The sequence below is a fragment of the Haplochromis burtoni genome, unplaced genomic scaffold, assembly GCF_018398535.1.
Source record: "Haplochromis burtoni strain Fernald_Lab_line unplaced genomic scaffold, NCSU_Asbu1 Contig_326, whole genome shotgun sequence".
NCBI classification, from domain to species: domain Eukaryota; kingdom Metazoa; phylum Chordata; class Actinopteri; order Cichliformes; family Cichlidae; genus Haplochromis; species Haplochromis burtoni.
In genome coordinates, this window is record NW_024582687.1 from 194,907 (window position 1) to 211,260 (window position 16,354).

The window sequence follows — 16,354 nt, forward strand, 5'->3', positions numbered from 1 at the left end:
CCAGGCATGAAAGATAAACTTGCTTGACAGCATTTTGCATTATTTTACACTAAATACCTCATTGTTTCAAGGTGCCGAAACCCCACAGCAAAGAATTTCCAAAACGTGCATTATTTTTAGATTTCTTCATCTAGCACCTATTTTTCAAAAATTGTATAACAAATAAATAAACAAACAGGGAGTCTACTTTCAGGAACGTTTTTGGTATGTTTTTTAATAAATTAACGTTCATTCAAAATACAGTGCCAAAGGAATATGATGCAGCCAAACATGCTAGTAAGGTTCGTCATGAAGCACCTGTGCTCATGTTTTAAAAAAAAAAAAAAAAAAAAGTAGGAGGAAGACCCCTTCCCTCCTCTAACCCCGCCCCTCTCCACTTCTGCTAGTGGTTGGCGGGACAGTTTCCTTAGCAAAAATCCCAAGGCCAGCCCGCTCCTCTCACAACCAATCAGCAGCAAGATTCCTCGATATTCACTTCGGAAAATGTAATTCAATAGGGGAAAAGAAAAAAACAAAAACAAAAAAACCCCCACAATCACACTACAGTAAAGTCTGATATTAATTTAAAAGAAAAAAAAGAAAAAAAAAAAACCTAATACAAAATAGACCTGGTTATTTCCCCACACTAGAACAGTTTTCTTTTAAACATATGAAAAATAGATATTCTATTATACATTTTATATATTTCAGCAGCTTGGAAATAAGAAACAAAAACTTAAAAAGATGATGAGCCAGAAACCTGTTTGTACTGTGAATGGAGTTGTGTGTTGGAGAAAAACAAAGTGTCACGATCATGTCACGGCAGATCGAGTGAGGCGTTGACTGCTGGTTGTGTGGAAGACCGGTGTGCAAACCAACTCGAGGAACAGGCAGCGGCGGCGTGAGGGCAGAGGACAGAGAGGTGAGGGAGGAGAGGCGACGGGCGGCTGAACCTGCAGTCACCCTCTCTCTCGCTTTTAAAAACAGCCTCTCTGGCCTTTCCCAAAAACCGCAGCCTCTGCTTCCCTCGTCTGCAGGCCTTTTGAGGAAATAAGTGATCCTGTTTTTTGAAAAAGGAAAACTCTGCTGGAAATTAAACTTCACCTGCTTTGTGACTGCAAGAGAGAAAAAAAAAAAGAAAAAAAGAAAAAAAAAGTAAACCAGTGTTACTGAAATTTGAAGATGTAAGCTTAAACTCTTAGATTAGAAACTATTTCATTACCTCTGCAAAAAAAGTTAAAGAAAAGCAGCAAATCTTATAAAAGCTGAAAGCAGAGAATGACGCAGTTAAAATCTAATACAACTCTTTTTTAAAATTAAGAGTCAAACATTTTCTGTTTTAAGAATCAAATGGGGAGAACTGCTGCTTTTCTACACTTTTGCACTCTACACTCACTTTTGACTGACTTTAACTATGTTAACTTAACGTCTGAAATCAGCTTCTTTTGCACAGAGCAAAAGAAAAATGTTAAAGTGGATCAAACTGAGGTTCTCATGCTGTAAAGCCAGATTTTCTGCAGAGTATTCCTTCATCAGTAATGAGAGAAGAGGGGGGGAAAGAACAGGAGCGGAGAGAGGGGGAAGCAACAATCTAATAAGGGGCTTTGGGGGGTAATTTTGGTACAGTTGCCATTGACATTTGAGTAGATTTACAAGTGCATCATTATCCTCATCATCATCTGCATCTGCTGATGTTTAGATTATCATATTGTAGGAACTAGAGCCTGAACGACGCTGGATCTTTTGGTGTGGATGGTCTTTTTTTTTTTTTTTTATTAAAAATTCTGTATATTGGTGTATACACACACACACACACACACACACACTAATCAGCCACAATATTAGAACCACCTGCCTGAAGATCAAACAGCTTTGACACCACTGCATTGTACTGCAAAGAGAACTATGATCATGATTTTAGGATAAGTTATAACACCAAAGCTAAAGTGATGTGATGTGTGTCTCCTACCAGTGAGTGGCAGTAATGGACCTAGAGGCTGCTGCACACAACGAAGCACGAAAAGCCAGCGGTGACTTAACGGCTGTCAACGTAAACGAAAATGAGATTTGACACAAACTCCGCCAGGTGAAACTAACAAACTGTGCCACAACTGTGGAGTAATTCCCAGTGAATATAAGAGTGCATCGTGCCTTGAAACGACCAGAAACCTCCAAAGTGTAAACGGAACTGAGGTGCAGAGCAAACTTCGCCAAGTGAAACTGAAACAAAACAAACTGTGTTACAACTGTTATGAACAGTGATATAATACTGAATAGTTCCCAGTGAATATCAGTGTGTACAGTGGCTTGAAATAACCATCATTGGAACGAAAAATAAATAAAAGATCAGCTTTAACGTTGCGGCTGATCGGTGGAAATACAAACCTGGAGCATTTCAGATTGTTCTCATTATTTATCATGGTTAAAATTACTTTGAGGCAGATCGCCGATTGCCTGACCATGTTTCAAAGCTGTGATTCCTACTCTGCTACATGTGCTGCTGACAGTGCTGAGTGAATGTAAACCATGAGTCCAGTGTTTCTCATGCAGACATGGGCAAAAAACTTCCACAAATTGAAACGCTCTTATTTTCAAAGCCCACTCCCTTCCCACCTCATGTTTCCCTTATGGCTGGCTCACTGTTGTGGTGGTCCTTGCCTCTCCAGCCTTTCCCCCTGTGGTAGATTTGGACACCTGCTGGCACTGGTCAGCAGCTGTCCAAACCGAGTGATGAGAGACTCACCGGAGAGGCAGCTGAATATATTGCACTGTTATTTATCACAGAGACCACAGCAATTGAAAACTGCAGAGGAGCACCTTTTAAAACAGTAATATTTTTTTTACTCATTTCAGAACGTGACCACCACAAACAGAAACTAAATCTGCAGGAAACACTGGAGTCTGAGTTGCTTGGACGCCTGAATGACCTCAAACTAGAAAAATATCGGACAAGACACGTGCCAATTGGGCACCAGCTGATATCGGTCGGGCTCTAGTTGGAACAGTATGACAAATGTAGGAAAATCTAAACACATTTCACTGGCAAAAAAAGAAAAATAAGAAACCAATGAACACGGGGAAAACATTTTTTTAAGATTACTAGTAATTTTGAGGGGGCGTTTTTTTGTTGTTGCTCCAAACTTGTTTTGGGCTGCTCATCAGCAACAGCCTGTGAAGTCCAGAGCTCCCTCTACAATACAGAAAGTCAAACCCTTTTGTTTTCTAGAGTTCCAATGAGCCCCCTCCCCTTATTGTTTATTCCTTGGTAATATAGTCTCCTGCTTTAGACGGAGAGATAGGGGAGGGGTGCTTATGAGCTATACGTTAGGGAGGGCCACCAGCTCACCGTCCACCTCGAACTCCTCTGCGCCATCGGGGGAGAAGAGGTATGTTGGGGGTTTCCAGGGGGATTCCTCCAAACAGGAGGGATACAGCTTCCCCACCGCACAGCGGAAGTCCTTGCCTAGATCCCAGAGCACACGTTCCGACACGGGCTGCCGCAGGAACCAACGGTCGAGCTCCACGTCATACTGATAGATGGCATACTTGGCACGCTCGTTCATGTGGGTTTCACGCATGAAAATGCAGAGCGAGTTGAGCAGCACCACGGCCCGCACGCACGGGTCGGAGTAGCGCTTGGCAGGGATATTCGCCGCCAGACGCCACTCATTCTTCTTGACATCATAAATCTCCACAGTAACTGAGGAGCCGTCAATGGTGCTCGTTGGCAGACGGATGCCGGAGTTGCTGACAACGTGGAGCCCGCCGATGTAGAAGATGAGGTCGCCGAAGGCGGCTGCAGATGCAAAACAGCGGCTCGTCTTGCGCATGGCCATCTCCATCCAGGTGTCGGCTCGTGGCAGGTAGCAGTACATCAAATCGTGGGTCATGACGTATATGCAGTTATGCGCCACCACCGAGGTGCTCCAGTTCCAGGCGAAGGGTAGGGGGCTCATCATGGTCCACTCGTCCTTCTCGCAGTCGTAGCGCTCCACTGTGCGTTTATTCAGCTCTCCTCCGACATTATCCCCTCCGATTGCATAGATGAAGCCGTCGCAGTAGACCACCGTGGGTTTGATTCGAGTACACAGCATGGGGGTTTTGGGCACCCAGGAGTTTTGCTGGGCATCAAACCAGAAGAAACTATCGACTGAGCGGAACACCGCCTGTAACTTGCCACTCTTGCCATGGTTGGAGATTGAGTTTTTGAGAGGGATCTGCCCACCAGCGATGAACACGTCATTATCAGGAGTCACAAGCGTGCCCACCTTCTGCAGGTCTCCCGGGGGATTGCACAGCTTGTACACCTTCTCCGCCTGTGGGCTGTAACACACTACTGTAGTAGGCACGTTCGAGGAAAATACATAACCGTCACTGTGGGTTTCTGACATGGCCTCCATGAAGATCAGCATCTCCTCCTTAGTCATGCCTAACCGTGGCTTGAAGAACTTGGGCATGGATTTGTAGAGGCCCTGAACCACCACAGACTTGTCGTTAGGCGGCAGACCCTGGAACCAGGCGCGCTGGGTCACCTCAGACAGTGCATCTATGCGAATCTGACTCAGAACCGAGGACAGGTGCTGTGACCGTGCCTCCATATTATACTCCAACCACAGCATTGCAGCCTCGCGCACAGTCTCCTCTTTTTCGACGTTGAGGTTGTCACTGCTCAGGATGTCTATGAGCAGCTCGTGGGACAGCTGGAGGAAGGTCTCCTGTCGGTACACTTTGGGGAACTTGTGCTCCACCATGCGCTTGGCGCTCTGCTTCAGCTCACTACAGCTGTAGAGGTCACCGATGCTCAGCATGCGGACGCAATTCTCAGCGTTGATCTTCTTCACCAGGTAGTCTCTGCACTGCAGCAAGACATCCTCAACCTAAATAGGAGAATAAAGGATGTGTCTTTAGTTTTAGTCTTCTTCATATTCTTATCTTTAAAGATACAAAATAAGGATAGAATTTATCGAGGCCACTACCAGAGCACTACTTTCAGTGGCGGATTGATACAAATACAAACAACAGAGCTCTTTGGCACAGAGAAATAGCACAGGTTGTTCCTTTTCTTTGTCCTTCACTGCACTGACCTGCAGGAAGCAGGCGGTCTCGTAGAGTGGCTCTACTGTGCTGTCGCTGATGGCCAGGTTGCCCGTATAGGCGTACGTGATGATGATCTGCAGGGTGGCCGCGTCCACGTTCCTCAAATGGACGTGGGTTTGCGTGCTCTCGCTGAGGCCGCTCATGAACATTGCCCTGTGAGTGAAAGACCGGAACAACAGTGAGACGACAGTCAACGCAGCAGCCGATGTAAGAGGAAGTGAAACAGCGAGATCTCATGTCAACTGAGGTTCACTGGTGTTCATGAAGATATGAAATTTTAATCATATGCATCACCCAATTTAAAAAAAGTGAACAGAAAACATTTTCCACACCATCTTAATCATAACTCAGAGCAAGATAACAGATACAATGAGCTCTGATGGAGAGGAGCCTGCTTTATCCAGTTTGTACTTTCCTCTCTTTCTACAGGCAACTCTGGCATTATAGCTGCCAGTTATCTAGCATACTAATATGACACCCGTTTATTAATACTTCTTAATATCTGTATAAAATTTCCGAACTAAGTTCAGCATTTCCCACACAGAGGCTTCACTTTAAAGTAAGTTTGTCACCTCATTTTAACATTTGTTCAAATTATGTCTGACTGAAACACAGGACTGATAATTCCTTATCCATCTGTCAGGTTCTAATCACGAGTCATTAATATGAAAACAATTACTAATCCAAAACTGATCCTGTTTAACAGGGCAAACATCCTGAGACACAAAAATCGGTGAAACAAACCATTTCTTACACCAGTAACAGCACATGCATGCTGGGTAACACTAACAACTGGTTGTGTTATGTCATGCATCTTTATATTATAAAATTATATTTAGACTAACTTATCCAAAAGTCACATTAAAGATATCGTGACCTACAAGAACATCAATGAGAATTTCAGGTCAGCTGAGTTTCCTCCAACTTCATCACCTTGGGCTGCCTCTGCTCTGGAGCATCACTCCAACCTACTTCATGTATTTTTACATGAAGTCACCAAGGTTGAAGAGCAGACCAGCTTAAGTTATTTTCACCAAGTACCTTTGACAAAACAGCTCCAACTCTTTGTATTGGAGTTCATACTCTGTGGTAAACACTGCAGCATCACAGATTTACCTGGAACAGATGTTACTGCTGTCTTGTTGAACACTAATAAGCTTGTTTCACTAATACCAGATGACAAAAGGCGACAAGCAACACCCAGCACCTGGCTGGTAGTCTCCAGCCCCCACATTGCATCAGCAGCCTCGGTGGGATGCCCACGCTGCCATGTTGTCATTCATCAGCAGCTGGCGTGAATCAGAGCCTCTTTACTGCATCAGTTCATTCAGATTTACAAATCTGAGGAACAGTTAGTGGCTTGAGATGGTAATTTACATTTATTTGGATTCTGTGCTAGATACAGAGTGTTCAGAGGCACCGTGTATTACTGCACAACTACTATTTTGGGGAGGCTGAAAGCACCAACACTTCATTTCCTTACCAATTTTTAGTTGGGGGGGGGGAGAAGAACAAACATTGAGCCTTTCGTAATCTGTTATGCCCACTTAGAATCCAGAGAATCCCCTGCTCTAAAAAACATCCGGAAGATAATTCGCAGTCACTGATTGGAGGATTTGAAGCCCTTTGTTCTTGAATATATCAGCTTTTTGACATTGTGGTGAGCACTGTTGAATGTTGTTCAAGGGTGATAAACAGCTGACTACAACATGCTGCTCTAATTTTTATTTTTCAAAGCAATCACTGTATGAAAAAGAAAGAACTGCTCTGCCCACCTGAACACTGGCTTTTGGGGACTGTGTGTCTGTGGGTTGATCACAACAGCGACCAAACCTGCCAGCCTGTATTACGCAATCCTGCAGGCATACCCCTGCACACCCCCACCTCCCTTGTTTCCCCACTTTTTGCTCTCCATCTTTCACCAGGACCTACGTGACCAGACTTTCCCCCTATAAACACAAGCGCTCTGCACAGACGCCCTCCATTCCTTGAAGAGAGGCATGCGTGGAAAGAGGAGGAATAGGCTCCACTTTAAAGAGAAAGTGCTGCGACACCTCTACACCCCGAAGGGGAAACATTTCCCATGTTCGCACCAGATAACGACTGCATGGGAAACGGTTGTGAGAGGTCTGAATTGATGGGAGGTTTTTCTTGGAGTGCATGCAATGAGACAGGAAGGAGGTAGATGGTGTGTTCAAATGCTGCAGGAGCTCCCATCATGCACAGAATCTTATTCACTACACTGCACACTCTTTATCATGCAATGTGGTGTGGACAAATGAGGCCTCGGGGGGCTTTGAGTGATATGTTTGCTTCATTTTTTTCCCCCCATGCATGCATAAATATTTCAGTGCCCGTACCACAAAGCAGGTTCAAAACCAGCATCTACCTACCTTATCACTGAACTTAGCTTAACATCAACAATCAGGCAAAAGCTCAATTTCTATTTCTGCACTGAAGCCATGTAGAGTTATTGATGCAACTTCTGTAAATGGCCAACACTCCTCTAAAAATTCACCACTCAAACCCTGGTTCACAGTGGAGTTTCTCTTTAAATTCATTCTCTTCCAGTTGATTTGAAAAATGACAAGAGAAGAAAAAGCAGGAAATGATTTATCAAATCAAACAATTTTGATCACTACAGGCACTACGTGTGATAACAGCCATGTATGTGCCAGTAATAATTCTCAGTTACTGCGATTCCTAGTAGCAATAGGAAATCTGGACAACGTGATAAACATGCACATAACACTTCCACTGCAGGTTAAACACATAATGAGGGGTATCCAAAACCACCTAGCAAGTTTTGTTTGTCCAACATCCAAGTAGAATCCATGGCTAAAGACATCCACATACTTGCTGGATACGCCTCGACAATCATCACTGCTTGCAGCTTTATTTTAACCTGTTCTTACTTCTGCAGGTTTGTCACAGTGTGAGAAATTGAAGACATGCATCTCCTAATGTTTGAGTTAACTGAGCAGGTGGTTTGATTTATGGTGTCTTGCAAACTTTTTAACCTTCAAATGTTTGAATTTAAATACAGTCATGAGCACTGCTACTGTCAACTCTAGAAATTGTCTAGATTGTCTCCATCTCTGCTGACAGCTACATCATCTTTACTGGTTCATCAGCATCAACTCTCTGCCTCCATCTGTGTCTGTCCCGGGCTACATGTTGGCTCCTTCCCTTTTAGCTCGGCCGTGGTACATAGTGCAGACCAGAGCAGTTCAGTCCCTTAGCTTGGGCTCAAGCAGACCATCTTTTACACCTGTCTTCCTGGTGAAGGCTTTAATCAGAAACTGCTGCCCAAAAAAAAAAAAGTTTTTGTTGATAAAACAGACTACTTCTGTCGAACAGGCGGACACTAAAATGCATTTTACAGTCAATACTCACCTATTTTTTAAAAATGCATGCTGTCTAGTCCTGATGACAGCATGCATTTTAATAAGACGGCGTCTCAAAAACATGGCTTCCTTCATATTTTTAATACCACCACGATGAGCCTCTTCATTTTAATTACCACACTTTCGTTAATCAGAATCATCTTTTTTTTGGCCAAGTTCGTTCACACAAACAAGGAATTTGACTTCCTTCAGCTTGTGCTTGCTTGACAAACATTTTTCCTGGTTATGTCAAACCCTCAACTGGTGTAGAGGACATTCCAGCACTCAAGTAACCCCATCCACTTGTTTTGTATAGAGCAGGTAACACTTGCTCTACTACAAGATGCATTATTCATTAAAACTGAGGGAGGTGAGCACCCACAGACCTCACCAGGCTACATAAAGACAGCATGCATACATCTCTTCGCATTTAGAGTCACAAGCAGCCCGAGGCTGTTAAAAGCAGACGCGCACAACGCGAGTTATTCCATCCCCGTGAGGCGCACTCACCTGAAATAGGAGCTACACGTGGCCAGGACCATCTTGTGACACGGGAACTCCGTGTCCTCCACCAGCAGCACAACGTCAGTCAGTAACTTCTGTTCATAGAAGAACTTGAGCTGCTCCAGCAGGGAGACAGCGTAGTCCGTGTTGACCGGCCTGCGCTCACTGAGATCCGACATGGTCGCATCCCATGAATCCCGCCCCAGTTTTGAAAAGTAACGCAGCCGGCAGAACCGGACTCGAGCCAACCAGGAGAAAAAGTTACAATCTTAAAGATTCAAGAGGATAAATGGGGAAGGGGGAGTGGGCAGGGGCCAACTCTTTAATGACTCCCCAAGCCCAAGTGGAGGCGTACAACACCTATGTCGAAAAATATCTGTTGCTCCTTCTGCTAGAGATGTGCCAAAAGCTGAGCATCACCACGAGGCGTCCAGAGGAAGGGGGTCCGGGTTGAGGAACGGGCTGTTTCCCCCCTTGTGGGCTTCCTATTTGTTGTCTGAGGTCATGCAGTGAGGCACTGGGGAGTGGAGGTAGAGAGAGAGCGAGCTGCTACATCAGTGCTTGTCTGTAAAAAAAGAAAAAAGGAAGCGTGAGTCTCACATGCAGAGAAACCAGCAGTAGAGGAAAAATAAGAAATCTACAAACTCTTTACATTCCTCTGATTTTCTTTAGGTTCTCTAAGCATTGAACACCCTGAAAAATTGCATTTCCTGTCAGAGTCTTAGCACTCACTTCACCCTCTCGTCCAGAAACTGCACTGGCAGCTGGTCAGCGAGTACAGCCGTTTTCCCACATGCACTGCAGCCTTGAATTCTGAGGAGCTCTTCAGTGAGAGCGCAAATAACGCTGACATTAGTTTGTCTTTAACCTGCGCAGTCTGTGTGATCTCACACTAAAGAGTATTATCAGTTGAAGCACACCATTTCCTGCTGGGTGGGAAAGGTTAACACTGGAAAATATCCCCACCCGATTCGCTACCCGAGAAACATAGGTTTCAAAATCTGTAATGGTTTTTATTTTTTGTGCAAAGGCACTGTTTCCCACACTAAATTCTGTTGTATGAAGCGATTTGGTGATATGACGATGGTAAATAATTACACCCCAAAATTCACAAAAATATGCAATCACTGCTTAGTGACTTAGGCGATGAAACAACAAGAGATGCATGGATCTACTATTTGTATTGAATATTGGTCTGACTCAAAAGATTGGGCTGGATAGAAATGTTATATTACAAAACTAGAGAGAGTGCAATTGAACTAGTCTGATATTAGCTTACAAAAAGATTCCCAGTCACTCAATTTAATTTAACACTGGTATCGAATTGCTACTCAACATCGACAAATGCCCAAAGCCAAGCATCTGTATCGCACTGGAACTGGAAAGAGTAGGAAAAAGCCAAAAAAAAAAAAAAAACCCAGCCTGGCTAGAAACTACCCAAAACCCTTCTAAGAAACAAGACAGCATCTGAATTACATGGATTAACAGTTTTTTTTGTAAAATTGTTATTGAAAGGCTACAATGTGTCCATTTTTAATAGTCCCTTTGTAACTCCAGGTGTAGCAGTCATAAAAGACATGTTTTGTTGTTTGCTGGTGTACAGCATGGCTTCTCCATTGGTGCAAGGGGTTACCACAGGCTCCTAACTTTTATGTAGCAGAGTTTTTACACCTAACGCCCTGTCCTAACACAATCCTAAAGTAAACCACCGTCACAGGAAACCCAAGTTTAACTCTGATGTTATCTGGATAAGATCAACTGGTTTACGGTACAGACCTCAGGGGTCACCGAATAGTTAGGTGAGTGCGTTAAAGTCTTCACCAGTCACCAGATCCTAACTCTACCTAATACCTTAAAGAGATTCTGGATTTTAAAGCACTCTCAATAATCACCAAACCATTTTGCCTGATCTGATCTCATTTCACCTTTGTTCACAGCTATCAATTAAACAAAAAAATGAGTGAAAATCCTCAGGAAATAACAATGTTTTAAAAAATGTTCTATATGCAGTTACATCACCAGTAGCAGTGCCAAGAAGCAAGGAAGATGGGTCACCACATTTTGCCAGAAAAAAAAAAAAAAAAAAAAAAAAAAAGCCTTACTAAGCCACACTGAAGCAGGGGTTTTCCAGCTCCAATTAGTCACCTGTCTTGAACCTCAACCTCAACCAGGTCTATGAAAATCTACCTTTGAGTATAAGCCGCAAAGGTAATGTTATTAAGAAAAGAAAAAAAAAACCCGCTAATAATCTTTACCTAACATGTGTTACATCAGTCTGCAGGCTAACGGATTCGGGGTTATGCATCGGTGCAATTTACTAGCACGTTCCACACACCGCGGAAAATCACTCTGCTGATGCAGATTCTAAGATAAGATAATCTATCTATCTTTATTAACAGCTGTCAACTGTCAAGATTGATACAACTCCATCCACATTTATGCGTCTACAGGGTTTCTTCCACTTAATGCGGGCCCAATCTGCACACAACACCTTGGAAAACGTGCTTTTTACGCAGCCAGCCAGCCACCGAGGACGCAGCCAGCCTCACAGCCTGCTAACAGGTTATCCTGCAGATAAATACTGAGATTTTCTTCCAGTCCGGCCAAACATTTTTCGGACCACACTGAAACTGGACTGCTAGCTTCATTAGCACGTTCCACCACGTCCAAAACAAACCCCGGTGCTGTCTAAAACATGGAGCCGTTAGCCAGATGTTGAAGTTGGCAAACACCATGGGGCTATGTTTCTTACGTGTACCTCCACAGAGGTGGTCCCCCATCTGTTGATTACGGTAGCTAGACATCTAGCCTCTATGTAACGTTATATCACTGGCTCAAGTAGTCACCCGCGGCAAGTTAGCAACTATAGCTTCTCCATTAGCTTCGTAGTTCCGGTGTACCTTACCAGTTAGCTAGCGAGAAGGATGAGCCGGCAGTTATAGTTAGAAAATCACGGATATAATATCATCAACTCAGCAAAGAAGCTGCTATGAAAAAAGGGCGTTATAGCAGTAGCTAACGAGAGTGGTCATGTTGCTAACACGCACACAAACACAAACTGCTAGGCTAGCTGCTAAAAGAGCTAAATAAGCTGAGCCACTTCTCGCGCAGAACGCCTAAAAAACAACAAAAATGTAGCTTACTGTAAACCTTAGCAGGATCCACACTCTAAACCGTCACGGGATCTCTTCCCATCAACAGAAAGCGTGCAGTGATCTCCCCGTGCCGAGCTGAGACGCTGAGTAGCTGTGTGGAAGGTCCGAGCAGCGGACAACCTTTTAACGCATCATAAGCGCCTCCAAGACAAGAGGCCAACAGAGGATACTGCGCCTGCGCCGGAATCAAGCGAGCTGCGTCCTCTGATGAAGAGACAAACAGCGACCCCTGCAGGACTGAGACAGACACTGCACCTGAGAAAAACAATTATGGACATTTATTTTAGAACCACCGACAAGAGCAAAGTCCCCTCCATTCTTATTTATTAAAAACATTTATTTATTAACACTTAACAATAAAACCCTAGTATTTTATTGATATTTACAATAATAGATAATATAATTTTCATTAATCTTACGGATCTAAATATATAGGCAAATAATTATGTGACATTAGAATCAAGCTTTTAATCAAAGATTTGGCTCTACAAAGAAACAATCAAATAAGCAAATAAATACACAGAATCAAAAACAAAAAAACGTTTTTAAAGGATATCATATTAACCATATTTATTCGTGAGTTTTAGTATTCATTAGCCATGATCTCTTTGTACTATTCTGAGCCCTTTTTAAAATCGATATTTTCCTTAACTGTCTTTGTTCGATTTTTGTTTAATTATGTCTCCCTTCGGCTAATAAAATAAAATAAAATAAAATAAAATAAAATAAAATAAAATAAAATAAAATAAAATAACTGTCATGTCGATGTCGGGTGTTGGTCTGAATTTGGCATGTTCAGACATAACTGTCCGGCGTAACATAATTTAATTGACTTATTCACTGATGCCGACTCTTTATTTTGTGTGTCCGTTTTAGGTTGTAACCCCCTGGAATAAATCCTAACTATTTATTTATTTATTTATTTATTTATTTATTTATTTATTTATTTATTTATTTATTTATTTATTTATTTATTTATTTATTTATTCGGGTTACTTTAACCCGATCAGGTCGCGATGCTGATTTCTCCGTTTGCACTTGAATCAGGCAGCCCTGCAGGAGTTGCAGCTGTTTCCTATATGACTGATTAACGGAGATGTTTCAGCTTTGGTTTATGGTCGCGTCATGTGGACCTGAGTGGGAAGCGTCTTTACCTTTGTTTGTTTAGAGGAACTTTAACTATAGAAGGAGAAAAAAAGCAAACAAACGAACGAGTTTAATTTCCAGAAGCTTGGGGATGTTTATGTGGCTGTTTTAATCCCTCTGGAGGTTTTATTTCTGACAGGCTGAGCAAGAAGGAGAAAGAAAATGGACGGTAAAGGCAGCCTTAAGTATCTCATCTCATGCTGATTAAACCTTTAATTTATTAATAGATTATTTACTTATTGCTTGTTAATTATCTTAAAACACATTTTTGTAGATGCAAGCAAACAGCCACAATCATTTGGGAGTGGACAACAGAGAAATCACCATCCCAGACCTTTTTTCTATGTCCAGCCACCATCTCAGCCCTGCTACCTCTATCCACAGTGGCAGCTCAACAACCCATACAGTCACTTTGGTCTGCCTGGAGGTATGTACACTCATCCACTGTTGCATTAAACCTGCAGAAGGTGCGTGCAGCTTCATTGCCATTCATTCCCTTTATCTTCTCACCATCCTCCCAGCTTTTAACTTTGGCCGCCCCTGCATGCACCCTTACCAGTACATGCAATACCCTGGCTTTGTTTTACCACATGCTCCTATTTACCCGATGGATTACAGGCGAATGTTTGAGCCTCGCTTCCACGCTCCTGTCTGGGGCGACGTACCTCGCCAGCAGCAGCATCACTACCATCCACAGCCTCATGGCCGTCGGGAAACGGCCTGCTCGGAGGCCCAAACTGACCCCAGCGATGCTATAACCAAGCTCATAGAGTGCCTGGATAAAATTCGAGCCAATGAACTGCAGGGCGCCGAACGAGAACTCGACTCCGGAATTGCGTCCCAGTCCTCAGGAATGTTTTCTCCAGAAGAAGAAAAGAAGAATGAAGAGCAGGCTCGCATGTTGCATTCAGAGTCCACTACTGTGACCTTCGGCGGATCCACTGCAGCCAATGAGTCCAGCCAAATGATCTTAGGCACCCTGAGCGCTCAGGGATGTTGGGCAGGAAGACTGGAAGAGGAATTGCCCCTTGATAGCTCCTCTGTCCATGAGGAGTGTCCTGAGGGCAAGCGGTCGGCAGTAGATGGTTTCCTCCATCTTGGGAAAGAAGAAGTCATGGATATCCAGTCAGATATCTCAGTGACTGATCAATGTGTTCCCAGATGTGATGCCGAGGAGCCGCGTAATTCCACTCCAGCCTCACTCGCCATTTCCTCCATTCAGCCATCAGTACAGGAGTCTAAAAACAGAGACCACGTCTCAACAGTGGAACATCCAGCAGTGTCTTTGGATGAAGCCAAAGCTGATCGGAGCTACCAGATCCTCAAGCTGCCGTTCGATGATGTTTTAACACCTGGATCTGCCGGACCTGGCCACCTCTGCTCCCCGACTGCTCCTTACTACTACAACTACCTGTCCATGCAGCCAACACACGAACGCATGAGCGTCCTTAGTCCATCTCTGGATGAACTCTCCTCCAGAGATGAAATGTTCTCCACGGATCTGGACGACGTGGACCTCTTTCCCCAGCACCACATGTACGCAGGAAGGCGGCTCACCGAGGTGATTGGTGGATCTCCCCGTGCTGCTGAGGATGTAGAGGAAGTGTGGCGGCCAGGTACGAAGAGGTATGTGTGCGCGTGTTGTGGGAAGAGCCTCGCTAAAGGGACGGGCAGGAGCAAAGTTCACAGCTCAAAGATGTACATGGACGATGCTGGAGATTCGGAGGATGAGGGCAGATATGGACGAGGGTGCGAGCAGCCCATCAGGGTGGTTGTGAGGAAGCATTCTTCACCGAGGAAGACTCACCCTTTACCACAAAGGCATTCAGCCAAGTCTTCGTATAAGAGAGGCCTGTACAAAGAGCCCACGGATGCAGTGGACCAGGAGGAAGAGAGAGATGGTTGCAAGCAAGAGGCAGGTGAAGGTGAGGCAGGTGAGATGGACAGCGGCGAGCTGCAGTGTAGGACATGTCAAGGTAAGTCTGAGCCAAGGACGCCTCCTTCTGTGATATTTTCAGATCCTTTCTGTTCATTGTAGTGACTCTGAACCGTCTCTCACAGAGAGGCTCTGCAGAGAAGATCTGACTGAAGGCGATGTGATTCCCAGGAGGAGGCAAGGTGTGCAACTCGAAATGTTGTCCTTTCAAGTTTTATTGTTGCTTGGTTTTAAATTCTGCTCACCAGCATCAGCTGAGTGGTTTAGGTTTTCATAGTTTGTTTCTTATGATGTGAGCAGTGTTTGTCATATATTAAAATAATTAAAATAATACAATTTAAAAAAAAATGCAAATGCCAAATAAACCATAAACTCTGTAGTCTAATTAACTAAAGGTGTGGTTTTACTGTGGCAAAGTTTCAGTTTTCATACATTTCTACTGTGTGCATGTTGTTTTACTAAACTTTCACTCACTGTTGTCTCCTGCTTGCACGGGTTGAAAAGAAACAAGTGCTCAGTGGAAAGTGATGTACCACAGGCCCAGAGATGAGGCCCGTGACGACGAGCTGTCACCACACTGGAACAGAGGTTAATGTGTTTTTCTTTAGTAGGTAGTTTATCTTTTTTAGATTTCCTGTGTGAATATTTAACAGAATCTACCCTGTTGTTTATTCAGGCTCTACAGTGAGAGGGGAACCGAGATGTTAATGTCCCTCGACCGACTTTTGAACAAAGTTTGTGGATCTGTAGGTGAAATTCAGGAAAATGCTTGATGTGATGGGGTACTTTTCACTCAGTTGCAGTACTCTGTACTGCTGTGGGGGGTCTAATATATTTATAGTTAATATTTATATTTTATTAAAGTGTGTTAATTTTTTTTCTTTTTTTTTCCCCCCCTCAGGTCCCCCCCCAAAAGGGTGTAAATGTTCAAGGATGTGTTTGGAGATATTTGGAGCACTAGGTGAAATGCACCGCACAGGAGGCCTATTTATGTTTGGTGAAAAAAGTAAAAAAAAAAAAGAAAGAAGTAAACCTCAGTGACACTGTCTTGCACTATTCATGATTAACAGATTTCACAGAGGTAGTAACACCCGGGGGTGTGCCATTGTTTGGGGCCAGTCCAATAAAATGTCATTATTTAATCTTTGTGG

The 16,354-nt window shown here is 43.6% G+C and overlaps 2 protein-coding genes across 4 annotated transcripts; one reads left to right on the forward strand and one right to left on the reverse strand.

The window, feature by feature from the left end:
* Window positions 1-187: 187 nt before the first annotated feature.
* On the reverse strand, window positions 188-12,294 carry kbtbd2 (kelch repeat and BTB (POZ) domain containing 2). The gene is made up of 4 exons (XM_005941919.2): window positions 12,110-12,294; window positions 8,973-9,531; window positions 5,064-5,229; window positions 188-4,856 (listed from the first exon to the last, which is right to left on the reverse strand). Exons 2-4 carry the CDS (start codon window positions 9,143-9,145, stop codon window positions 3,297-3,299), a joined length of 1,899 nt encoding a protein of 632 aa, XP_005941981.1. The 5' UTR covers window positions 9,146-9,531; window positions 12,110-12,294; the 3' UTR covers window positions 188-3,296.
* An 854-nt stretch (window positions 12,295-13,148) lies between these two features.
* buc (bucky ball) lies at window positions 13,149-16,354 on the forward strand. 3 transcript variants are annotated; one of them, XM_014339963.2, is made up of 7 exons: window positions 13,149-13,436; window positions 13,542-13,694; window positions 13,789-15,243; window positions 15,329-15,385; window positions 15,708-15,791; window positions 15,880-15,953; window positions 16,105-16,354. In XM_014339963.2, exons 1-6 carry the CDS (start codon window positions 13,430-13,432, stop codon window positions 15,909-15,911), a joined length of 1,788 nt encoding a protein of 595 aa, XP_014195449.1. In that variant the 5' UTR covers window positions 13,149-13,429; the 3' UTR covers window positions 15,912-15,953; window positions 16,105-16,354. The 3 variants fall into 3 exon arrangements, with proteins under 3 accessions (XP_014195449.1, XP_042084416.1, XP_005941969.1); XM_042228482.1 differs by having other exon boundaries at window positions 15,880-15,951; window positions 16,108-16,354; XM_005941907.3 differs by having other exon boundaries at window positions 15,880-15,949.

Coding starts and splice junctions, on each gene's coding strand:
- kbtbd2 (XM_005941919.2), bottom strand. CDS start 9,145: ATGTCGGATCTCAGTGAGCGCAGGCCGGTCAACACGGACTACGCTGTC. Junction 5,230..8,972: donor ACGTGTAGCTCCTATTTCAG/GTGAGTGCGCCT, acceptor TTTCACTCACAG/GGCAATGTTCATGAGCGGCC. Junction 4,857..5,063: donor AGACCGCCTGCTTCCTGCAG/GTCAGTGCAGTG, acceptor TCTCCTATTTAG/GTTGAGGATGTCTTGCTGCA.
- buc (XM_014339963.2), top strand. Junction 15,244..15,328: donor GCAGTGTAGGACATGTCAAG/GTAAGTCTGAGC, acceptor CGTCTCTCACAG/AGAGGCTCTGCAGAGAAGAT. Junction 15,386..15,707: donor GATTCCCAGGAGGAGGCAAG/GTGTGCAACTCG, acceptor CGGGTTGAAAAG/AAACAAGTGCTCAGTGGAAA.